Source organism: Capricornis sumatraensis, chromosome 16 (assembly GCF_032405125.1).
Source record: "Capricornis sumatraensis isolate serow.1 chromosome 16, serow.2, whole genome shotgun sequence".
NCBI classification, from domain to species: domain Eukaryota; kingdom Metazoa; phylum Chordata; class Mammalia; order Artiodactyla; family Bovidae; genus Capricornis; species Capricornis sumatraensis.
The window spans coordinates 48,491,572-48,517,595 of record NC_091084.1 but is presented as its reverse complement, the minus strand read 5'-3'; the positions used below and the strand labels follow the sequence as shown (position 1 = coordinate 48,517,595).

Genomic DNA, 26,024 nt, shown 5'->3' with positions numbered 1-26,024 from the left:
GGGGAGAGAGAGAGAGAGAGAGAGAGAGAGGAGGGCGGTTTACCTTTTAGGCATTGTATGCATAAGACTTGGGACACACAGTTTTTAAAAGGCTAAAAAATATTTTTAGTGCTTAAAAATATTATGACTCCAAGTTATGAAAAGAAAACTGCAGGATAAAAATTAATAAATGCTTTATTAAGTGTGCCCAAGCATGGCATTATGGCAACTAGTTTACCTCAACTAGATATAGCACATAATTTATATGTTATATACTTACATATAGAGTGTATTTAATGTGAGATATGGGAGCATTTTCCTGAAATAAAACAACTTACTAGGATTATAAGATGGCTCTGGAGGAATTTATCTGGTTCACTAGATGGCAGTTTTCCTCTTTATTGGCCTGTGTCTAGTGTTCTAGTTACCTTTGCTTTCCCCCATCCTCAGTTACTCCAAAGAGCCTTCCCTGATTATCTCTGCATGTTATTTCAGCATGTAGGATATACATATTTTATCATTTCTAAGATATACATTTTTTTCACATCTAAACATTTCTGAAATTGTCATGCACCTTACAAATTGGTGGCATATCATATTGATAGCATTTTTTCTTTTAGTGTTTCATAAAAGAATGTTGCAGCTTACAATTGATAGCATCTTAGATTTGATGGGATGTAAGTTCTCTGCGTCTGGAGATATGAACTGCTTGGAACTGGCTAGTAGCCTTTTTCTTTCTTCCCACCTGTTTTTGGCTTCCTTTTTCTTCTTAATATCACATCTTTCTGGTTTGAAGAGCATTCTGCTCTCTTTCCCCTCTTCCCACTGTCTTCCGCCTTCCTTTCTGCCTCCTGGTTTCCCCTTTCTATCCTTTTATCCCTCTCTGGAGTCTGCACAAGTTCCCAAGGCCCTCACTGATCCGTGCTCTGGTTCAAAGGCCTTACAGCCTGATGGTGGTGCCAGCCAACAAGGTGAATCCCGAGCACTACATCTTCTCTCCCTTTGGGATCCTGCACGTACACCCTGTGGAGGGCAGTGAGGCGATGACACTGGGTACCTGGCACCGCCACTCTGTCCTCTGGCAACAGCTCCAGCTTATTCCATTCTTCAAGTATTGCCTCTTACACAAGGCCTTAGCCAGGTAGGTGATGTTGGCTATGGGCTTTGGGAAGAGGCATCCCAAAGAGCCACAGTACACCGTTGCTTCCCTCTGGTTTGTAGCTGGAAGAAGAGTGTGAAGTTGCAGAGGCTGCACCAGCATCGGTCTTTCCTAGAGAAACACCTGCTCCTGGCTGTCCCCCACTTTGGAGCTGGGCTGCTCCATATCAGCAGGTGAGTCTTCAATTCACTTCTATGGACTTTTAAAAAAATATTTATTTATTTGGCTGCACTGGGTCTTAGTTGAGGCATATGGGATCTAGTTACCTGACCAGGGATTGAATCCAACCCCACTGCATTAGGAACACAGAGTTCTTAGCCGCTGGACCACCAGGGAAGTCCCTGCAATGGACTTCTGAAAATTATTTTACAAGCAGTAATATACACGATCATTTTAGAAGATTTGGAAAATACAAAAACAGCACAAATGAAAAACATTTCAGTCTCGCCATCTACAGATAACCATGACATTTCGTCACATATTCTTACAGTCTTTTTCCCATCATATATACAAATGCAATCATACTTTACATAATTGTTCTGTAACCATTTTTTCCCTCTGAAAAATATATTCTGAACATATCTATGTATTAATAAATTTCTATATCAACTTTCTCCAGATTGTCCAGTTATTAAATATGAAATCTGAGGATGTAATGTAGGTATTTGAAACTGCTCTTACCATGGTATTACTTGAATTCTTTTTTTTTTTTTTAAGAAAAACTTAGTTTCTCCTGTTTTCAGTTCTTTATTACTTTCTCTGCACAGCTCCTCACCATTGCAGTTATCTTCTGTGATCAGAGTTGCAAGCTCAGATGCCTTTAGGGCCCAAGGAAGAGCTGTGAAAGAAACACAGTGGGCTGGATTCAAGACATTAGGAAGCATGGGACTGAAGTCAGCTTGGGGATTGCACCTGAATAGGACAGTCACTACCTAGTTCCGATTGATTCTTACCGTTAGGAATATGGATCCAGCATGCTAGCCACATTATTTTTTCAGGATGACCTAGGAATCCACATTTGGATGTAAAATCTCTTAATTTTATCTGGTTATCTTTTAATTTTTATTAAAATACCAAAAAGTTTTATTAAAACACTGTGCTGGCCAACTCTTAGTGGTACATACAAAAACCCTTTCATTCTGAATTTGGCCCATGTGCTACCAGTTCACAACCTCAGCTCTAGATTTTCTCCAGTCTAGCTTAATTATCATGGCATAATTGGATGCACAGATCTGAATTTAAGTCCTAAACACTAGCAAGAGACCTTACTCTTTGAGCCCCAGTTTCCTGATCTGAAAACAAAAGAAGATTTTTTTCTACTCAGTTCAGTTCAGTTCAGTCGCTCAGTCATGTCCAACTCTTTGTGACCCCATGAATTGCAGCACGCCAGGCCTCCCTGTCCATCATCAACTCCCGGAGTTCACTCAAACTCATGTCCATCGAGTTGGTGATGCCATCCAGCTGTCTCATCCTCTGTCGTCCCCTTCTCCTCCTGCCCCCAATCCCTCCCAGAATCAGAGTCTTTTCCAATGAGTCAACTCTTTGCATGAGGTGGCCAAAGTATTGGAGTTTCAGCGTTAGCATCATTCCTTCCAAAGAACACCCAGGACTGATCTCCTTTAGAATGGACTGGTTGGATCTCTTTGCAGTCCAAGGGACTCTCAAGAGTCTTCTCCAACACCACAGTTCAAAAGCATCAATTCTTCGACGTTCAGCTTTCTTCCCAGTCCAACTTTCACATCCATACATAACCAGTGGAAAAACCATAGCCTTGACTAGATGGACCTTTGTTGGCAAAGCAATGTCTCTGCTTTTAAATATGCTATCTAGGTTGGTCATAACTTTCCTTCCAAGGAGTAATCGTCTTTTAATTTCATGGCTGCAGTCACCATCTGCAGTGATTTTGGAGCTCCAAAAAATAAAGTCTGACATTGTTTCCATAGCTGTTTAAAAAAAAAAAAGTCACAGTCATAACCAACTCTTTGCAACCCTTTGGACTGTAGCCTGCCAGGCTCCTCTGTCCATGGGATTTTCCAGGTAAGAATACTAGATTAAGTTTCCACTTCCTTCTCCAGGGGAGCTTCCTGACCCAGGGATCGAACCAGCATCTCCCAAGTCTCCTGCTTTGCAGGCGGATTCTTTACTTGATGGCTTCCCTGATAGCTCAGTTGGTAAAGAATCTGCCTGCAATCTAGGAGACCCTGGTTCTATACCTGGGTCAAGAAGATCTGCTAGAGAAGGGATAGGCTACCCACTCCAGTATTCTTGGGCTTCCCTTGTGGCTCAGCTGGTAAAGAATCTGCCTGCAATAAGGCAGACCTGGGTTCAATTCCTAGGTTGGGAAGATCCCCTGGAGAAGGGAAAGGCTGCCCACTCCAGTATTCTGGTCTGGAGAATTCCGTGGACTGTATAGTCCATGGGGTCGCAAAGAGTAGGACATTACTGAGTGACTTTCACTTTAACTTACTTTCACTTTCTTTACTCAATGAACCAGCAGTGAGAATTAAATGAGATAGTGAATATAGAGTACCATGTTCAGTGCCTCAGTAGGAACTGAGTCAATGATACCCATATGATCATACTCTGTTTATCAGGGAGTCAATTTTTTCAAGGATATTTTGAGATGTAGATTTTTCAGGGTGGTCGTAGGGGGAATAGATAACAGAAGTGGGTTTCTTCAGGGATGGTCAGCCTGTAGAGAAGTTGGAGGTTCCTCACCTTTGATTCTAAAACCTGCCTGTCCATCTAGACTGTAAAGACCTGAAGCTCCTTATTCCAAGAAGAAGCCTCTGCAGTCTCTCCTTCTAAGTCAGACTCTAGGATCTCTTTGACCTTCTTTCCTGGCAGAAAGGGTTACCCAATGTAAACATTTGTGCATACCCCAAACTTTTGCCAAAGAATTCCACAGTCAGGAACACCCTGGGCTTAAACTCTTCCAAAGAACCTTCAAGAGGAGGCTGTCACTGTCAGTCACTGGGAACGTTATGCTCTCTCTAAACCTTTGCTCATTCTGGGGTGAGCTGGTCTAGGAATAAGTCAAAAGAGTCCAAGGAACGAGGGGAGAGTTGCCAGCTCTGACCAGTTTAGCCCTTGATTCCAGACTTCTGCAGGAGCTTCACTCTGTGTCCTGGCTCCCCCATGAAGCAGATCAGTGCTACGAGCTGCTGGACCTGCGGCGGGCTCTAGCCAAGGAGAACCACAAGGCTCTGCGGCTGCTCTATCGCTGCCTGCGTCTCTGCACATCCATCCTTCATCTGGTAAGAGGCTCCCATTTATGGTGAGGTTTTTCTCCAAGCTGAACACGCCAGGGTTTCAGCTATCTCTTGGCAAGCTTCCCAGTGTGCTCTGGACTCTGCAGTGGGCACAGAGTCTTTGTCCTATTTACCAACAGCAGCCTGTACCCTAGGTGGATGGATTAATAACAGATAGGCAGAGGCTTAGAGTCAATCTTTTCCTAAAGGCTTGAGAGGAGTCGAGAAGGAACACAAGAATGACTGATTTTCAGTCATTCGTGCCAGGAGCAGTAGAGAATTTGAAAGCTGGGATCCTGATCTTATGTGTTTCTGGGCTTATCTTGGAACCTCTGTTGAAATTTTGTCAGGTCACCGTGGCTGATAGAAGCATCCAGTCATGGAGTCCTCCCTTCTTGTGCCTACCTTACGTCTGTGGTACACATCCCCTGTGCGTGCGTGCTCAGTCTCTCGGTCGTGTCCGACCCTTTGCGACTCTTATGAGCTGTAGCCCACCAGGCTCCTCTGTCCAGGGGATTTTCTAGGCAAGAATACTGAAGGAGGCTGACATTTCCTACTCCAGGGGATCTTCCTGACCTAGGGATTGAACCCACATCTCCTGCTTTGCAGGCGGATTCTGTACTGCTGAGCCACTGGGGAAACCCTTCCTTATGTCTGTTGCTGCTAAGTTGCTCAGTCGTATCCGACTCTGCGCGACCCCACAGTCGGCAGCCCACTGGGCTCCCCCGTCCCTGGGATTCTCCAGGCAAGAACACTGGAGTGGGGTGCCATTTCCTTCTCCAGTGCATGAAAGTGAAAAGTGAAAGTGAAGTCGCTCAGTCGTGTCCGACTCTTAGGACTGCAGCCTACCAGGCAAGAGTACTGGAGTGGGGTGCCATTGCCTTCTCCGTTCCTTATGTATACACCCATGTAATAACTACCAGCAGATCAAGATAGACAATTTCTATAGAACCTCGGCAAGTTCCCTGGTACTTTCTCATCAGTGCTTCCACAAAGGTAACCGCGTTATGACCTCTGTCACCACAGATTAATTTTGTCTGATTTGAAATTTCATGTGCTCTTTTTTTGTTTGGCTTTTTTTCACTTCACATTATGTTAGTGAGATTTATCCCTAGCACTATAGGTGGTAGCAGTTCACTCTTTGGTATTGCTGTGTAGTGTTTTACTATACAAATGTGCCACAATGTATTTGTTAATTCTCCTGTTGATGGATATTTGTGTTAGTTCCAGTTTTTTACTATTGTGAATAATGTTATGAAGTTTGTGTGTTTTTTGATCGACATAAACCCTCATTTCTTTGGGATATAAATTCCAGGAGTGGAATTGCTAGAGTAGGGTTTAGGTATGTTTAACAGTGCCAAACAGTTTTCTAGAGTAGTTGTACCAGTTTATATTCCCATCAGACTTCTAGTTGTCCTGTGATCTCATCAGCACTTGAGAGTGTTGAGGTTTTTAATTTTAACCAGATTGGTGAGTGTACGGTTTTAGTTTGTGTTTCTAGGATGACCAGTGATGTTGAGCATCCTTTCAAATGTTTATTGGCCATTTTGGTACTCTCTTCCGTGACGTATTTAACTCTTGTTCAGTTTTGATTGGGTTGTCTATTAATTTGTAAGAGTTCTTTTATATATTCTGCATGTAAGTCTGGTATCAAATATATACATATTGTGGACATTTATCCTAGTCTGTGGTTTGCCTTTTTACTGTTTTAATAGTGTCTTTTGATGAGCACAAGTTCTTATTTTCTTGAAGTTCATTTTATGATTATTTTTTGGTTAGTGTCCTTTGGGTTCTGGCTTAAGAAATCTTTGCCTATCCCGTATTCTCCTATATTTTCTTCTAGAAATTTTATTACCTTATCATTTACATTTAGTTGTATGATCCATTTCAAATTAATTTTTCTGTATGGTGTGAGGTAAGAGTCAAAAATTTTCTCATTTATGGAAAAGACTGTCCTTTCCCTACTAAATTACATTGGTGTCTTTTTCTTAAATCAGATGATTGTGTATGTGTGGGCCTGTTTCTGGACTCTCTTCTGCTCCATTAATCTATTTGTCAATTTTAATTATTGTAGCTTCATAATAATTCTTAATATTTGGTATTGTAAGACCTACAGCCTTTTGTTATTCAAGATTTCCCTTGCTATTCTAGGTTCTTTTAATTTCTATATACATTTTCAGATCAGCTTGTTAAGTTCCGTAAAATACCTTACTGGATTTTTTTTTTTAATTCACTTGCTTTAAATCTATAGATCAATTTGGGGGAGAATTAATATCCTAACAATGTTTAGTTTCCTAATCTATGACATGGATCTATTGATTTATTTTGATTTCTTTAATTACTTTTGACAAGATTTTGCAGGTTTCCTGTAGAGGTCTTGAACATATTTGTATTCATTAGATTTATTGCTAGATACTAGACATTTTTTGTTGCTATTATAAAAGGTATTTTAAAATATTGGTGTTTTCTGATAGTTGCTATACCATACACAAAAATTAATTCATGGTGGGTAAAAGACAGTAAGTACAAAAAGAAAATTCAAAAAGCTATCTGAAGGTAACATGAGATAATATTTTTATCATCTCAGGGTCTCTTAAAGCAGAAAAATTAAAAGCCATAAAAAACAATGTGTCTATATTAAAATTAACTTTTAAAAAATCACCACTGAGAAAACGACAGGACAAGCGAATGCAGCACTTGCCACTTCCCGTGCTGCTGTGTGGAGTGGAATGGAGCCAGCCCCTGTGGGCAGTCACCCCAGGGGTGGGGTGCAGGGCAGCAAGGCAGCATCAGCGGCCAGCACAGCTGGCAACGGAACTGTTACAGAACCCAGCTTATAATCTGTGCTACATAAAAACATGCTGCTGTCCCTCAAAATGTAGCATTATTGAATAACTCAGATAGATTAGAAACAAATTATGATACTATATGTGAGTGTTTTAGATACTCATCAATTTTTAAGGAAGTTTCCATCAATTCCTAGTTTGTTAAGAGGTTTTTTTCAAGAATGGGTATTGAATTTTGTCCAGTGATATTTTTTTTCTTCTTCTTCTTCTATTTAGATGATCGTGTAATTTTTCTCCTTGAGTCTGTTAATATGGTGAATTGTCAGTGTTAAACCACATTTGCATTACTGGTATAAACCCATTTCCTTTCCTCCTTCCTTTTTCCCTCCTTCAGTAGTTGAGGCGTGGGCTCAACTGTTCCTTGGCATGTGAGATCTTACTTCCTTGACCAGGGCCTGAACCTGCATCCCTGAATTGTAAGGCAGATTCTTAATCACTGGATCTCCAGGGAAGTCCCCTAACCAGCACTCCTGATTCCTTGTTTCCTGCTGGTTTTTTTTTTTCACAGCTCTCATAATTTTTTCATACAATATAAATTTACTATTTATATATTTATTGTGTATTGTTTATTATGTTTATTGTATGTACTCCAACAAGATGGTAGGAATTTTTTTCTGTTTCATTAACTAGTATGTTTCTATTACTCATTGTAGTGTATGACATACAGTAGGTGCTCAGTGAATATTCGTTGATTGAATGAATGCCAAGTTGAGTTTGTATCTATATCTTTCTCCCAAGCAGAATAAAATCTTGGCATTCTTCTAATTTTCTTTTTCTCCTCTCCCTACCTTCCACCCTTCTCATTATGATTTTTTTGATATCTCCTGGAATTTTAGTCCTATCTTGTTACAAACATTTTTGTTTTATGGCTTCTCATTTAAAATTAATAATATATTTCACAATTTTTTTTTCTCATTACAACTTCTTGTAGACCACTTTATCTTCTTGTATTCATTTTCTTCTGTCAGAAATATACTCCTTTTTTTTCCAGAGAGAATCTGTGGATGGTAAATTTTTAGAGTCTTTGTATATCGAAGAATGTCTTTATTCATCTTCAAACTTCAGTGATACTGTGGCTAGATATGGAATTCTAGGTTTTTAAAATCTCCTTAGAACTTGAAAGATATTGGCCCTAGTGGTAAGGTTTTTAAAATGTATACTGATTATGTTCTGTTGTAATTATTATTGTTGTTGTTACTTTGTTTTTTTTAAGAATCCCCATTTTCTCTCTTTTTATTATTAATTTTTTTTGAAGTATATTGATTTACAATGTTTCTTTACCAACTGAGCTATCAGAGAAGCCCCATGAGAAATCTCTTTAGAACTTTAAAGATAATGCCCCTCAGTTCAGTTTGGTCGCTCAGTCGTGTCTGACTCTTTGTGACCCCATGGACTGCAGCACTCCAGGCTTCCCTGTCCATCACCAATTCCCGGAGCTTACACAAACATGTCCATCAAGTCAGTGATGCCATCCAACCATCTCATCCTCTGTCGTCCCCTTCTCTTTCTGCCTTCAATCTTTCCCTGCATCAGGGTCTTTTCTAGTGAATCAGTTCTTCGTATCAGATGGTCAAAGTATTAGAGTTTTAGTTTCAGCATCAGTCCTTCCAATGAATATTCAGGACTGATTTCCTTTAGGATTGACTGGTTTGATCTCCTTGCAGTCCAAAGGACTCTCAAGAGTCTTCTCCAACACCACAGTTCAAAAGTATCAATTCTTCGGTGCTCAGCTTTCTTTAATGGTCCAACTCTCATATCCATACATGACTACCGGAAAAACCATGGCTTTGACTAGACAGGCCTTCATTGGCAAAGTAATGTCTCTGCTTTTTAATATTCTGTCTGGGTTGATCATAGCTTTTCTTCCAAAGAGCAAGTGTCTTTTAATTTCATGGCTGTAGTCACCATCTGCAGTGATTTTGGAGCCCCGAAAAATAAAGTCTGTCACTGTTTTCATTGTTTCCCCATCTATTTGCCATGAAGTGATTGGATCAGATGCCATGATCTTGGTTTTCTAAATGTTGATTTTTAAGCCAACTTTTCCACTCTCCTCTTTCACTTTCATCAAGAGGCTCTTTAGTTCTTCGCTTTCTGCCATAAGGGTGGTGTCTTATTTGAGGTTATTGACATTTCTCCTGGCAATCTTGATTCCAACTTGTGTTTCATCCAGCCTGGCATTTCACATGATGTACTCTGTGCATAAGTTAAATAAGCAGGATGGAAATATGCAGCCTTGATGTACTTCTTTCCCGATTTGGAACCAGTCTGTTGTTCCATGTCCAGTTCTAACTGTTGCTTCTTGACCTGCATACAGATTTCTCAGGAGGCAAGTAAGGTGGTCTGGTATTCCCATCTCTTGAAGAATTTTCCACAGTTTGTTGTGATCCACAGAGTCAAAGGCTTTGGCGTAGTCAATAAAGCAGAAGTAGATTTTTTTCTGGAACTCTGTTGCTTTTTTTGATGATACAACAGATGTTGGCAATTTGATCTCTGGTTCCTCTGCCTTTTCTAAAACCAGCTTGAACATCTGGATGTTCACGGTTCACATACTATTGAAGCCTGGCTTGGAGAATTTTGAGCATTACTTTGCTAGCTAGAGTGAGATGAGTCCTATTGTGTAGTAGTTTGAACATTCTTTTGCATTGCCTTTCTTTGGGATTGGAATGAAAACTGACCTTTTCCAGTCCTGTGGCCACTGCTGAGTTTTCCAAATTTGCTGGCATATTGTGTGAAGCACTTTCACAGAATCATCTTTTAGGATATGAAATAGCTCAACTGGAATTCCATCACCTCCACTAGCTTTGTTCGTGGTGATATTTCCTAAGGCCCACTTGACTTCACATTCCAGGATGTCTGGCTGTAGGTGAGTGATCACACCATCATGGTTATCTGGGTCATGAAGATCTTTGCTGTATAGTTCTTCTGTGTATTCTTGCCACCTCTTCTTCATATCTTATGCTTGCATTAGGTCCATATGTTTCAGTCCTTTATTGTGCCCATCTTTGCATGAAATATTCCTTTGGTATTTCTAATTTTTTTTTTAAGAGATCTCTAGTCCTTCCCATTCTATTGTTTTCTTCTATTTCTTTGCATTGATATACTGTCCCTAGTGGTAAGGTTTTAAACAGATTATCCTCTATTATTGTAATTATTGTTGTTGTTAGTGTTTTGTTTTTTTTTGGAATCTCCATTTTCTCTCTATTTTTATTATTTACTTAATTTTTATTGATGTATAGCTGATTCCCAATGTTGTGCCAATCTCTGCTGTACAGCAAAGTGACTCTATTTTACACACACACAAACATATATATACATTCTTTTTAAAATATTATTTTCCATTATAGTTTATCCCAGGATATTGAATATAGTTCCCTGTGCTATACAGTAGGTCCTTGTTGTTCATGGTTTTATCCTAGGTGTCACTCAGTAAGTCCTCTCAATGTGAGATGATACCTTCTTTTTGCAAACATTTACAATGGAACTAACCGTGCCAGATTCTGTGTTAAGCAGTTAGGGTTAAGTGTGACAGAAGCAAATAAGGAGTAAATTCCTCGGAGAATTTACAGTGTAGTGGACGAGTCACACGAATTGATAATGGTGCGCTGGACTAAGGACTATGGTATAGGAACCACTGGATATTGAGGGCGTTGCTAGAGCATGGAAGAGGACACCCTGCCAAGTATCCAAGGCAAGTTTGTATATGACATGCCTAGCTTAGGTTTCAACTGCCTTATGTCTGGGTCTCAGAAGACTAGGATCTGAGCTCAGAGTGAGCAGAATCCAATTCGTAGCTACCTCATAGTTCTCACCACAAGCTCTGCTGAGCATCAGAAAGGATAGGAGAGCAGCAGGGACCAAAGGGTCCGTCTGGCCAGACATACCTTCCTGGTGTCTCTCCTCTGTTCCTCATCAGGACAGGCCAGAGAGGTGGCAACTGTCAGCACTCTTGTAGGCTGAGGAACTTCCCAGCTGTGAGATGAACCCACAAAGAGGCTCCCAGGCTTTTATCCCACATTTCCCATCCCCCACTGGAAAGTCTTTGTCAGTAGCCAGAGAGAGCTTCTGCTCTCACAAAAGGCTATGTTATGCTGGTCAGCATGCCATATCACCTAGGCCTAGTGACTGGACACCATAACCTGGAATAATTACTGGGCCTTATTTGTTGAATATCTTTTTTTTTCCTTTGTCTAATCTATGCATGGCAAATCTCTCTCTTTACACACGCACACACTTTCTATTTGAGTTCCCCCCTGGGGGCATTGGAGGAGACCCTGGTTTGATTCCTGAGTTGGGAAGATCAGCTCGAGAAGGGAAAGGCTACCCACTCCAGCATTCTTGGGCCTCCCTGGTGGCTCAGATGGTAAAGAATCCTCCAGCAATGCAGAAGACCTGGGTTCCATCCCTGGTTTGGGAAGATCCCCTGGAGAAGGGAACAGCTACCCACTCTGGCTTACAGAATTCCAAGACTGAGCAACTTTCACTTCACTGGGGGCATTTGGCAGACAGGCCTGGCCTATCAAATCAACTCATTGTAGCCTCTCAATATATGTTCTCTATTTCACACCTTCTCTGGTCACTTAAAGATTTCCAGGGCCAGTCTCTACTAAGAAGCAGCCCTCCATCTGCATATCTAGGGTCGAGGTTTTAGACTCTGAGACCCAAGAGCTTTGCAACAGACCAGTTGGTGGCCAGTTTGGTCTCCATCCCCCTTTCTCCAGTGAACTTTCCACTCTCCTGACAGATCCATGAGGATACATACCAAATGCAACAGGGCCTGCAGCAGCGACTGAAAAACTGCAAGAAGATCAGGACAGACCAGACCTCCGTATACCTTCAGAAGGCGCAGTGCCAGCAGCTGGAGCAGAGGCTGAAGCAGGCGGAGGCGTGGCTGCTGCAGATGGGACAGCTGGCCCGCTTGGTAGACTATATGATCTGCCAGAACCTCGTGTCCATCATAGAGGAGGAGATAACCTCTTTTGTGGCCAACATCCTGCAAGTGAGGTGGTGGGTAGCATGTGGGAAGGTGGACAGGCAGTCAAGGGCCAACTGGCAGGGAGCAAGTACTGACCTCTGGCCCCACAACCTCTCCTGACCTTTCTTTACAGGCCCCAAGGCAGAAACCCTTTCTCTCAGCACAGCTGGTCTTTGACAGTAGTGGTCAGCTGTCTCAGGAGCCCTGTATTGAAAATATGATCCAGACTTTAACTGTGGGCCTAAGGTCAACGAAGGCCTCTGCCCTGAAGGTATTTTGGTTCGGGCAGGGGTCTGGCTGGAGGAATTCCCTACAGGGAATACCCTGTTCCTATCATTTAGAATCAGAAGCTCCCAGCCTGGTCTGAACCCTCATTGTTTGCTCTTTCTGCCCCTTCTTTGCACCTTGGCATGAAGGTAATGCAGTCTACAGACCTGAAGACCTTCTGGGAGTCCCTGTATATTGAAGGTATTTAAGGAGCCCTAGGCAGTAGGGAGGAAGGGTGGAAGGAGGGAGAAGGGCACGTGCAATGTCCTCATGGCCATAGAGTCGGGCATTGGACATGGATGGAGCAGCTCTAACCTGGGTCTGAACATGTGTTGAAGAGGGTAGGAGGGTAGAGGCATGGTTTTGCTCCTCATGCGTGTGCCAATGGGATTTTGTGATGGGTGGGTGCATTGTATATGAGAGAAGAGGGTCAAAGATAACTTCAAAGTTTTTGACTGGACAACCTGGAAGAATGGAGTTCCTGTTTACTGAGGTTGGAAGACCGCATGAGGAGCAATTTGGAGGGGAGTGGGTGGAGATCAGAGCCCATTTGAGGCTGTTAAAAGTTTGAGGTTCAAGGTCAGCATCTAGGTAGAGATGTGGACTAGGCAGTTGTTTAAATGGGATTGGGATTCAGGGAGAGATCTGCATTAGACACAAATTCCAGAGAAAATAGATGGTATTTAAAACCATGAAACTTGGTTAGTTCTAGAAAGTGAGTCCTGATGGGGAAGGGAAGAGATCTGAGGATGGACCCTTGGGAGGGGGCACCGTGGTCTTTATGTGTTTGCTGTATGAATTTAATTTATAAACATTTTGATGCCTCTTCTCCCCTTTTGTGCAAATCTTAACACAAATACCAAAGTTGGCAATTAACCAGTTTCTAAGAATTAAGGCGAAGGCCGGGTTCAAGGGTATTCCTTAAGACAGGTGCTGAAGACTGGCTTGCTCAGCTTCCTTCCGCACCTCCTCCTCTGTTCTGCATTTCTGAAACTGTGTTTCTCAGACCTCCTCGAGGCTGGGAGTCATAGGTTATTTAGAGCTATATGTGACTTCAGTTCAGAATTGAGGTAAGTAGGGGAGAGAGGCAGGACGCATGCCATCTGTTCTGCTGGTGGGGCTCGTAATCGTTTATGATCATGTGTTTATGTAGCTGGTGGTATGGCGATGACATCCCAATTTGCCAGGCAGCACAAATCCCTAAACACTTGGCCTAGAGTGTTTTTGATTTTCAGTTCTTGCAATCACTCACAACTCATGTGATTTTATAAAATAATTGCTTATACTGGGCTACTTATACTGGGCTTCCCTGGATTGGGAAGACCCCCTGGAGAAGGGAGTGGCTACCCAATCCAGTATTCTTGCCTGGAGAATCCATGGACAGAGGTGCTTGGCAGGCTACAGTCAATGGAAGAGTCGGACACGACTGAGCAACTAACGCTTTCACTGCATATGCTAGCTAGAGTAAATTTTGCCGTCTGCATCTAAACCCTAACAGATTCCCTGGCACTATGCTTATGATATAGATGTATGTGTAAACTCACTCATGAACAGAGAATGTGTAAGGTGTGTAATGTGGTGTCCACACTCAGGGTAGAGGAAGCAGTTGTATGTGGTCCCTGGAGGGCACTCATGGGCAATCATGATATGTCCCCCACAAGACGAAAATGAAGAGGACTACTCAGACTCAGACTTCATGATGCCCAAGTTCCAGGGCCAGCCCAGCGATGCTGTGGACGTCTTCTGTGGCCCGAATATAGGATTGGTGTGGCCCTGGAAGTCTCGCACAGTTACTGAAGCCCTGGAGGTCCATGGGCACCGGCTTCGGGGCCAGTACTCACCCCTCGATTATAAGCAGCTGCAGGAGGACCTGGACAACAGCCCCCAAATCCAGCAGGCGCTGGCTGTCCAACAGGCCCTGCTGGAGGTGAGGACAGAGGCTCAAGGAATGGGATGGTGGCCACCAGTTCCAGCCGCCCACCTCTGCCCTAAGCCCCTCATCTGCCTCTAGGACATGCTGCAGGAGGTGCAGGAATTCTGCAGGGATTATCATTGGATGACAGGCATTTATGAGTTCCTGCAAGCCTGGGGGTGTCAAAAGCTGGAGTCTATGAGAGGTTATCCTATCAAGAACTATGTGATGCTGGTGACCCGCCTGAACGCTTGGCAGGCCCAAGTCTCCAGGATACCCATGGAGTTGATCACAAGAGGCAGGCTGCTGCTGCTGAGCTGCCGCAACATACAGGCAGAGATGGGTGAGTGCCGCTTAGTCTCCGTTCTCGGTTTTTAAAAATTTTATGTATTTATTTATTTGTGGCTGCACTGGGCCTTCGTTGCTGCACGCCGCGGCCTTTCTCTGCTTGCAGCGAATGGGGGCTGCTCTCGAGTTACGGTAGCCCTCTTGAGTAGGGGCTTCTCACTGCAGTGGTTTCTCTTGTGGAGCACAGGTTCTAGCCATGCGTGCTTCAGTAGTTGCAGCGTGCGTGTGTGCTCAGGTGCTAAGTCATGTCTGACTCTTTGCGACCCTTGTGAACTGTATTCTGCCAACCTCCTCTGTCCACAGGGTTTCCCAGGCAGGCATACTGGAGTGGGTTGCCATTTCCTCCTCCAGGGGATCTTCCTTAGCCAGGGATCGAACCTGCATCTCCTGTCTCCTGGGTTGTCAGGAGGCTTCTTTAACTACCGAGCCACCTGCGAAGTTCGGTAGTTGCATCCTCACTAGTTGTGGCACCTGGGTACAGTTGCCCCATGGCATGTGGAGTCCAGGGGTGGAGCCTGTGTCCCCTGCCCTGGCAAGCGGTTTCCTAACCTCTGGACCACCAGCGAAGCCCTGTCCTCCCTTCTCTCCTTCGCCTTCTGTACCTTATCCACACGGCCCTCCCTGGGCCTTCAGCGTCCCCCAGAGACCTTTGGTGCAGGAACTAGTAGAACCTCCCAAAGCCCCAGTCCCATCCTTCCCTTTGCCAACTGTCCACTACAGGGGGCGGCCTCTCCATCTGTTTTGGCCCAGCTCGTCCCCCATACTTCTCAGGAAAGGTGTCTCTGTCACCTGGCATTTTCTGTTCTTATGGTGTGGAAGGAGTCAGACCAAATGTGGCTGAGGAAAATCTTTGCTTGCTCCTTAGGCTAGGAGAACTCAGTTTCTTTACTGAGATTCTCAGGAATCAAGGGTGCCCTCTCTCCACATGTAGCAGTCAAAATTGACACCACGATTTGTATGTATAAAAAGTTACTCTCTTTAACTGATCTTGGCTTGTTCTGTAGCCTTAAATTCTGCTGATGGTGAAAGAACAGACAGTTGGCCCTCCATATCTGTATGTTCTATGTCTGTGGGTAAAATTCCAGAAAGTCCCCAAAAAGCAAAACTCTAACCGACAACTGTTTATGCAGCATTTACACTGTATTTACAACTATTTACATAGCATTTACATCGTTTTAGGTGTTATAACTAAGCTAGAGATGATTTAAGGGGCTTCGCACGTAGCGCTAGTGGGAAAGAATCTGCCTATCAATGCAGAAGACATAAGAGATGCAGGCTCAGTCCCTGGGTTGGGAAGATCTCCTGGGGGAGGGCATGACAACCCAATCCAGTATTCTTGTCTGGAGAGTCCCAAGGACAGAGGAGCATGATGGGCTACAGTCCATAGGGTCGCACAGAGTCGGACATGACTGAAGTGACTTAACTTAGCACACAGCACAGAGATGATTTAAAGTACACAGTGGAACATGTATAGGTTATATGCAAATACTGTGCCATTTCATAAGGGAACTGAGCATGTGTGGATTTTGGTATCCTCAGGAGTCCTAGAACCAATTCCCCTAAGGACAACTGTATTCCAATTGAAAGTAAACACTTTTTTTTTTTTTCATTTAAAGTAGGACTTTTGGTCTAATTCAGTCTATTTGGAGTAATTGGTCAATTCAAAATTCATACGACGGTTCTGGGTTGTTCTGTTTCTCAAGCGTCCTCAGCTCATTTTCCTCCCCAGGGTGGCACCTGGCATTGGAGAGGGCTTCAGGGCCATGTGCTCTTCTTGGCTGGCTTCTGTTGACTTCCCTGAGGTCTCTGCCCTCCTGACCTTGCTGCTTCCGGTGCAGCTGTGTCCTGAGCTGGAGTAACTGGCCTGTGTTCTCTCAGCTGGTAGGAGCCCAGAGTGTCTGCCCTTGCTGACCTGGCTCTGCATTGTCTCCTGCTGACACCACACGTCCTTGGGGTTTTAGTGAACCCTTCATCCAGTCTTTGTCCTAGGCTGGCCACCCCCATAGCTTCTGCTGTAGGGCCCCTCGCCCCTCAACCCAGGAACACCATCCGGGCCTGCTGGCTATCAACTCTTCACTGTCTCCTGTGTCCGCTGCCGTCTGGGAGCTGTGGGGCCTTGGGAACAGTATCTTTGATCCTCTTTCTCACGCCCTGTTTTCTGCTCTGCTGTGACTGTCTCATGTCACACGCGTATAAGGGCACCCTGCAAGAGGGCCATCTCCCCAGAGTGACTACATGGAAAGTGGAGCTCAGGCTCACTTGCTATCTATTCGCCCCTCAGCCCATCTCAGTTTCCCACTTCAGCTGTCTACCTACCCACACGAGGCCAAGGCCCAGTTGTTGGTCTCCCTGGATCTCTGAGAAGTCTGGTTTAAGAAGTAGCCTCGTTCCTCTTTCCTCTTCTTCCCTTCCTATGGGAAGCGTGTCTCACACTACTGTTTGCTGGCTAAGTGCCTCCACCCAGGAGATGGCTGTGAAGAGACACAGAGCACAGTAGATTGGGAAGCTGGTTCCTCTAGGAAATTGAGAGGTTCTATTTTGTGACCTAACACCCCCAGATGGCAATGTCTGCTTCCTGCAGAGACTAGGTACTTTCAGACCCATGCCCTCTAGGCCTGCTTGGTTTATGAAGGTGAGAGGCTTTGGAGCTGGGCCTCAAAGTGCTTGCATGCCTAGCTCTCCCTGCCTTTGCCCCTCCACAGATGAAAGCACAGGCTTCCTTAGGTATCTCCTAGGTGACAGAATTCCCTACACCTATCCCCGCCCTTCCTCCTAAATGTACAGAAGGTTCAGGCTAGCCAGGCAGAAGCAGGAGGGCCTGTGATTGGCCTGCTTTCTTTCTGACCCTGGTTGTAGTGGGCTTTGCTCCACTCTTGCTCAGGAAATCGGTGTTCTTTCTAATTTGTTGACTTCTTTGTCCTTAATCCAAGGTCAGCTGACCTCTTTAAGAGGAACAGATGGAGAGAGAAAAGCGCTGGGTTCAGAACTGTGGCTCTGTTTTTACTGGTTTGCATGACTTCACATCACTGAGCTTCAGTTTATTTGTAACATGGACATAATAATGTAGCCACTCACTGGGTTATGGGAAGGAGGATTAAATGAGATACTATTTGCAATATTCCTAGCATTCACTATGGCATGTAGCAAATGCTTAACTTTTCTTTCATTTCACCTTGTTCCCTTCTGTTCACTTTGATCCTTCTTTCATCCTTCTAGTTTTATCCATTTATCCTGCGACTTTGCTCCTCTTCTATCTGGGCTCCATTTAATAGAGAGTGATAATGAGTTGGCCTCAACAGAATCTTGAGTTCATACTTTTCTCACCCATCTCCCTAATTCCACCACATCCAACCTGTCACCAAATCCTTTCCATTCTTCTGCCTCCTAAGTATCTCTCAAATGTCTTTTCCCATCCATCTCCAACTTGCAACCCGGAGGAATTTTATCAGTCCACTGCTCCCTCTTACCACATGGTGTCACTGTTGAGCTCTTGGTCTTCACCAACCTGGTGCTGCTGTTCAGAAGGCAGCACCATTGCGATGGTCTAGCTACTGTCAGAGGCCAGTGGGACAGTTTGGAAAAGGATAAGTTCACATCTTTGTGTTCTGTTCAACCTTGAGTACACCTTGGAGGTTCTCTCGTCTTGGTTTTCTCAGTTTCAGCCCTTGGTGCCAATTCCTATCGGTTACTTTCTACAAAACCCCATCGGATCCATTCCTTGTATGTCTCAATTATATGCATCTTGTATATCTCAGAGATGCTCATGAAAGATGAGTCAGTTTACTTTTAACCCTTCAAAGCATAAAATATAACAAGTTGGAAACAGGCTGCCAGAGTTTGAATCCTTGCTCTACCATATGAGCCATCATACTGGTATTATTCCTGTCCTTGGCCACAGTGGAGTTGTTCATATTACCAAAGCCAGCTTCCAAGATTATCTTCCGGTCGCAAATCCACCTGACAGCTTCTTTCCTTTAATCCTTAAAAAATAAAAGGCAAAGTGCACACTCTTCTTGGTCCTTCTGCTACAGCAGATGCAGTAAGACTCCTCAGACGCAAACTGTTTATCTGTGGTGGGCATTCTGCTTATCATGGACATGGCGTTCCCTTGCCTTTGCACATGCTTTCATCCACTGGGTGTGCCCCTGGGAGCCTTAACCACTTTAGTACCGTCAGCTTCCTTAGTGGCTGGGGCACTGGAGATGCCTTCCCCAGTCTCCTCAGGCTTCCTTCCTCTTCACTGAGCCAGGCTGAGGGCTGGCTGAAGAGCATTTATTGCACTGATACGTGATTGTCCATTTATATGTTTGTCTCTACTGCCATATTGTGAGCTTCTCTGGGTGAGAAACTTTCTGTCTCTCTCATCACCCTTGTCTACTGGTGCCCAGCATGGGCCCCAGTGAACTGCAGCTAACGACACCAGGCAGGGGTCCAGTATGTGTCCAGTGACTGAGGGAACCAGTTCATGCTCTGGCTTCCCCTTCAACCTGCTCTCACTCCAGCCTCCCCTGGATGCTCCCTGGGCACTACAGCCCCTCACGCCTCACTCTCTCCTGTCTTCAGAATCCAAGTTGGTAAACATCAGGAAGGACATTCTTGAACAGGTACAGAATGAATGCCAGAGCCGCAGTCAGCAGCTAATAACAGAGCTCACAGGTTTCATGAAGGCCTTCCAAACCATCAGCTCAGACATCCACTCCATCGCATGGTGCTCCCAGAAGGTGGGCGCTCCCCATCCTTCCTCCCCAGCTTATCCAGGGCCATCCCGCTCATGTGCTAAGCACACTCCCTTCCGGTCTCTGCTGAGCTCCCAGTGGGGCTCTATGCCCTTAAACTGCATTCACCTGTGTGACCTGCCCTGGCCAGTTCTCACCCTGTTCACATGGTCCTCAGTATCCTCATGAAATGGGGAGGCCCTGATGTGATGAGAGACAGTCCTGCTTTCAGAGAGAGAGTTCTGCTCTCTGTATGCTTAAGTAGAGATCCATTGCCCTGTCCTCAGGGCAATGACTTGATGGAGGAGGAGCTGTGCTGTCTTCAGGGAGACCTTGGTCAGATGGGGATCTGCTCTTGGACTGCTCTGATCTCGGCGGGTTAAAAGGCAACTGCTAGGACCTGGAGCCTCTAGCAGGAGGGAGTGCCCCTTAGGATGGGTGCAGAGAGGTGCACAGGGCTGTGTGGGCGCTTGTCTCATGCTGTCATCCCTGCAGCTGAATGAGGCCAACGAGCGGTACGCTGAGCTGGAGGAGCAAATGGAATACACGCGGTCACTCTACGAGCTCATCCGCAACCACTTTGGCCTCTTCAGTGCTGAGAATGAGGCACTGGACATCTCGGTGAGAAGGCATCTCCTCTGCCCCTCCCGCTGCTCCTCCCCCCCCGCCCCCAGCTCTGCTTGACCGCCCTCTGCCTGCCCCTCAGCTTATGGACACGTGGGAGTCATTCCAGTATGAGAAAAGCCAGGCCTCAGAGTTCCTGCTCAGCAAGCGGCATGCCATCGTGCCCAAGCTGCAGCAGCTGATGGCCACGGCACTGGCGGAGCTGGAGGGCATGATTGAGAAGGCCCTGTCTGGTCCGTTCATGGACCCTGCCCAAGAGCAGAGGAGCACCGAGCGCCAGCTCATCTCCCTGGAGCGTCAGTACCAGAACACAGTCAGCAGCCTCTCTGACCTGCACCATGCCCACACTGCCTTCACTGGTACCCAGGGCCCCGCCCCCTCCGCCACCACCACCCTTGGGTGGCGTAATCCTGGGTGGTGTGATCCTGGGTGGTGTCCTGGGTGATCCTAAGCAAGTCTTAGGAATCACATACCTTCATTTTAGTCTCTTTCAATGCAAAGATTGCAGGACAAAATCTAAACCCATTGGCTATGTCAAGTGTTGTCCTTAGGGTAGGGATAAGCGTTGTGCCTAGACGGGAGCTCATGGTCTGGAGGAGAAGGCAACTAGGTGAGTGTTCCATCCGAATGTGATGGGATCAGAGGGCTAAAAGCCTGCGCAGAGAAATGTAAATGTGTTCCCGTCGTAGTCCTTAGCCTTTGTGTAGCCCTGTTCAACTCAGGCCTCCAGCAGGCAGCAGGTCCCAGATGAAAACAGGTGTGGGTGCTCCGTGGCCACTGCTTCCAGCCAGTGTGGTGGAGAGAGGTGGCTGCTGAGGGCTTCCCTGGCCCCGAGGGGAGACCCGGACCGAACTCCTGGTCTTGGCCCTTCTGTGCAGTGTGTGGTTGGGCTGGTTCCCTTCTGCACGGGAAGGACTTTGTGGGCTGCAGATTCTTTCCTCAGGTGCAGCCACTTCTGTCGCTCACTTGTATCCCTTGCAAGGGATATTGCTTCTGAGTTGACTCTTAGCCAGCTGCCAACTGTTACCATCTCTGACTGTGAGGTCCCCAATCCCAGGAGGAGACACTCCGCGACCATCCTAAAACAAGGGACTTTTCCTTTGGTCAAGTACTGGGGGACCCTCATCCCATGCAAGGCAATGGCACTCCACGCCAGTACTCTTGCCTGGGAAATCCCATGGACAGAGGAGCATCGTAAGCTACAGTCCATGGGGTCGCACAGAGTCAGACATGACTGACGCGACTTAGCAGCAGCAGCATCCCATGCTCTAGCTGATGTAGACCACAGACCTTGACCTTTCCTGCTAGTGGTTGGGATGTTTGTGGAAAAGTAGAATAGCGGACTCTGGCCTTGTGGGGTTTCACCTGGAAAACCGCACAGCATCGATTTTATTTCCTTTTTCCACCCCTGTCTCTTCACCAAACTCCCAGTTTTTATTATTAATACAACACTCTAGGATCTTAGATCTAGACCATTAATGCTACTGTTTATTTTCCGTTCTGTGTCTTTTATTTTACTTGCTATCTTTGACATTTGCTTTGTGCTATAACTGTGTTAACAACTATTTTGACATCTAAGGTTGAATGGTTTTGTTTACCCACTTCCAGTTTTAAAAATACCACATCTTTTTAGTTTTTTTCACTTCTTGCTTGGATGGCTGCAGTAAATCTTTGAGTTGTTTTTTTTCGAAGAAGGGAGTTGGAAGTGTTAGAATTTCTAAGCTATTTATGACTAAGAATGACTGTATAATGTCCTTATATCATAGCTTGGCTAAATATTGGATTCTGAAGTCAAAAAATTGGCTCCTCTGTCCTTGGGATTAAGAGGAGTCAAGAATGTCAGGGAGGGTGGGTAGCAGTTCTTAATGGGGGGGGGGGCACTGCCTAGGTCTCATTCAAAAACTGACGTTTGATCAAGGACTCGAATGTGGTAAGGGAGTGAGCCATATAGTTCTCTAGAGGAGAGTGTTCCTGAAAGAATGAGCTGCCAGTCAAAGGCCCTCAGCAAGAGGGAGCAGGGCTGATGTATCTGAGCAATAGTGAAGGGTGGTGTGGCTGAAGTGGCCTAAGAGAGACGGACTCTAATCAATAGAAGAGGATGCCTTCCCTTTCATCCCTATCACGTTTTCCTAGAGTTTCTTTTCCTGGACTAACTCTCCCTTGGTTTATTGATCTGAACAGTTTTGGACACTGCCCCCCACCCCCAGCCTCATCCCCTGCACTTTCAGGACCCTCCCTTCTGTCATTATGGGATCTTGACTGATCATGCCCCCACCTGACCCCCGGGCCTGTCCCACAGGGGACGAGAGTCCTGTGCCCTTGCCAGTCTGTGGGACCCGCCCCATCGTGCAGCAGCAGCACATCTGGCACCTGTACCGAGTCATCTCTGAAAACATCAGTGAATGGAAGTGCATGGCTTTTGCCAAGGTGCCGACGCCCTCCTTGGCACCCCTGCCCGGGTGTGAAGCATTTTCGGGGGTGGGGGTGGGAGGGTCTCCAGCTGCCGGTGTGCCTCTCCCCCACAGTTCAATCTGGCTCTGGCCCAGGAGAAGACAGACGGCTGGCTGACAGAGGCGGCCCGGGTGAGCGCGACCCTGGGGCTGCACAGCCCGGTGCTGCAGCGCTGCATGCGCATGCTGGAGGAGTTTCGCAGCCTCCTTCCCCTGCTGACCAAGCTGGGCAGCCTCCAGGTGCAGAACCTCAACTGCCAAGCTCTCCTGCGAGGTGGGTTTGGATAGAGTCAGAGGGCGGGGGGAGGGAAGGACACAGGGTTAGAACAATGGGACAACTCACTTCTCTGTGGCTTTTTTTGGGAAGCATCTTTCCTCCCTGGGCTGCCCTGACCTTTCCCCATGGGCTGCAGCCTCCTTCCCCTCATAGAGACCTTACACACTACCACGTGGATCCTCTCTGCTGCCCAGGGCTGGACTTAGGCTGGAGTCTTAGTTCTGGACTCTGAACTGTGCTCTGGACCTTGGGTTCCGGGCCCCCTGCCTCTATGTCATGCTTTGAGACGTGCTGTCTGGGCTGGACTAGGCTGGGCTCTGCCAAAGACCGAGTATCACTCTGACTTGCTGTCCCTCCACCTCCAGCCTTAGGACTAAGCAGTTTCTACAGCATAGAGCTACTAACAGTGGGCCAGCTGCTCTCTTGTCCGCTGCTGGAGTTTACAGATCGAATCAATCAGGTGGGCCCTCCCCAACAACCCCACTGAGGAGGGGTAGCTCAAACCCAAGGCCTGTTTGCTAAGCTCTAATAAAGGCAGTTAAGACCCAGCAGCCCCTTGAGACAAGGGGAACAGCAGATATTGGTCTGTGGGGAGGGGGTTGAGATTGCTAGCCTCCCTGGGGAGTATGGGGATCTGATGGGTGGTTCCAGACTCTCTGTGACTGAGAGTATGTCCCTCCTCTACAGGGGAAGGAAGTGGGTAGCAGCCCCAAAGTGGTGGGCACACAGGGTGGCAGATGTCCCCCAATACTTACCCTGTCCCCAAAGAGCATGAGTTGATTGATGTATTGTCTCCTCGGCCAGAGCTTTGCAAAAGAGTGGGTTTCAGGGCAGCAGCCCTAGGTCACAGTGTGATGCTGGCGGCTTGCCTTTGAAGCCAATGACCCCACTCTTCCTCTCTGAGACCCGCACTCTGCTGAGCCCTGGCCCTTGAGTCCAAGCTCCAGGGCTATCCCCTGAGCCATCCCCCAGTCCCGGCTCCTAAGTCCCGGTTCTTCCAGATCTGGAGGACTGAAAACATACGGAATCATGCCCACGAGGCGCTCCTGCGGCTGCGGCGGGCCTGGGAAGCACGCCAGCTGCGACTGCTCAACTTCATCCTGCATGTGCCCTACGAGTCCCCAGTCTCTGAGCGCTCCAAGAGGCAAGCATCCCGCAGCCCTCAGTGGCAGGTAGTGGGCAAGGACAGCGGTACCTTCATCCTCTCAGGTGAGGCCCCGCCCTTAGGGCCCAGTGACAGCCAGACAGGGTGAGGGGCATATTCATTCACCAAGTTCTGCCGGATCTGGCTTCTCTAGTCTGGGCCCCTGCCCTCCTGGACAGCCTGAGCCATCCGTCTTTTCTGAGACAGCATCTTCCATGCAGCTCCCACACAGTCTTAATCTTCTTGGGAGCCCCTCACTTCCTCTTTCCTGCCCAATGTCTGGCCTCTTAAGCAAAGGTCTCCCCTTTATGGTCACATCTCCCCAATGTTCAATGCTCTGTCCTCTAGGCTGCACCAGCTCACTCATTCCTTTGTCCTTCCCTCATCAAACTCACCTGCCTCCTCTGAGCCAAATTCAGGAGACTCTTGAGATTATCAGACCAAAGTCCTGTCTCTTGTGAACTCCCAGACAAGGACAAGAGAACAGAGATGGGTGTGCGATGGAGCAGTGAAAAAGAGGAAGTGAAAGTTGCTCAGTCGTGTCTGACTCTTTGCAGCCCTGTGGAGTGTACAGTCCCTGGAATTCTCCAGGCCAGAATTCTGGAGTGGGTAGCTGGTCCCTTCTCCAGGGGATCTTCCCAACCCAGGGATTGAACCTAGGTCTCCTGCTTGGCAGGCAGAGTCTTTACCACTGAGCCATCAGAAAGAGGAGCAACTTGAAACGGGCAGGAGACAGAGATCTTCCGTTTCCTTAGGAAAAGGCCTCACGCTGACTTCTGAAGGAGTATGAGTTTGCTAAACATGCAAGGGCAGAAGGGCTTGCCGGACAGAGGGCGCAGTGTATGTCCAGGCACCGAAAATGGTATAATTAGGGAACTGCCAGTAAAGGAGAAATCCTCTTATCTGGTCTAATTAAAACCAGCCAGCGGATTCAAAAAGTTAGTTAAATAGGGCAATCAGTCATAAAATAGGCATACATGGCTTAAGATTTTTATTTTAGCTTGAGTCATGTAATGTACATTTATTTACTCACCTTTCAGCCTAAGGACAAGAGCTTTTCTTTGATTCGCAGTCAACTGATAGAGGTTCCTCACTGCCTTTTGTAGTATTAATACATTGTCTGCTATTTCCACTTTCCATTTCTGAAAGTTGAGAAGTGACACGAGGACACTTATGAAGCTGAGTCCAGAATTTTTCTAGAGTTTTATTATAATTTCACAGTTTTAAAAAATTGACTTGTCTATACCTAATTTGGGCTTCCCAGGTGGTGCTAGTGGTAAAAAAAAAAAAATCTGCCTGCAGTGTAGGAGACGTAAAGAGACGTGGGTTCAGTCCTTGAGTTGGGAAGATCTTCTAGAGGAGGGCATGGCAACCTACTCCAGTATTCTTGCCTGGAGAATCCCCTGGACAGAGGAGCCTGGCGGGCTACAGTCTATAGGGTAGCAAAGAGCTGGACACGACTAAAGCAACAGCATGCATACCTAATTTAATATCATGCCTTTATTTTTTAACAGTTTACCTTTACTTCTGAAGGCTTCCATAGTTTTTATTGAACCAGCAACTCTTTCTCCACCTGTATTTCAGAGATGAACATAATACTAGATTAAATTCTGTAATTAAAATATAACTCACATAATAAACGGAACTCACATAAACAGTTTTGCAAACACATTCTGACTCTTTGTGAGCATATGGTTCAACTAGTGGAGGAAAAAATGTTTGTATCTTCCAGAGAATAGTTTGAGATCTGTGCGTTTCAGCGTGTATTGGGTATCAGTCGCCTGCGCCCTTGCCCCATCTGACTGCTAGCTCAGCTCAGCTCAGCTCAAGTCCACTCTTCCTTAGATTACAGCAGCCTGCAGGACTCTATCCATGAAAGCCTTCAGGTGTTGTTCAAGATCCTGGCCATCCAGAAGTCAGGAGACTTAAACAGAATTGCTCTGGAGTGGGTGACCATCATGCATGGCCTGAGTGAGTGCAGGCCTCTAGCTGGGCTCATAGGTGGGACCTGACGGGAGATGACCCAGAAGGCTGGGGAGAGAGGTGCGGGTGGGGAAGACAGAGTGAGCACCACCTTCAG

General features: G+C 46.2%; 1 protein-coding gene across 1 annotated transcript in view; it reads left to right on the top strand.

Annotated features, from left to right (window-relative positions):
• DNHD1 (dynein heavy chain domain 1) overlaps positions 1-26,024 on the top strand; it is a 68,740-nt gene that overhangs the window by 15,499 nt on the left and 27,217 nt on the right. Inside the window, 16 exon segments of the mRNA XM_068987996.1 lie at positions 917-1,120; positions 1,201-1,311; positions 4,239-4,395; positions 11,977-12,231; positions 12,341-12,478; positions 12,624-12,675; positions 14,136-14,401; positions 14,486-14,729; positions 19,298-19,455; positions 19,945-20,081; positions 20,083-20,432; positions 22,373-22,500; positions 22,599-22,797; positions 23,166-23,260; positions 23,802-24,009; positions 25,790-25,915. Coding sequence (XP_068844097.1) covers positions 917-1,120; positions 1,201-1,311; positions 4,239-4,395; positions 11,977-12,231; positions 12,341-12,478; positions 12,624-12,675; positions 14,136-14,401; positions 14,486-14,729; positions 19,298-19,455; positions 19,945-20,081; positions 20,083-20,432; positions 22,373-22,500; positions 22,599-22,797; positions 23,166-23,260; positions 23,802-24,009; positions 25,790-25,915 — 2,828 coding nt within the window.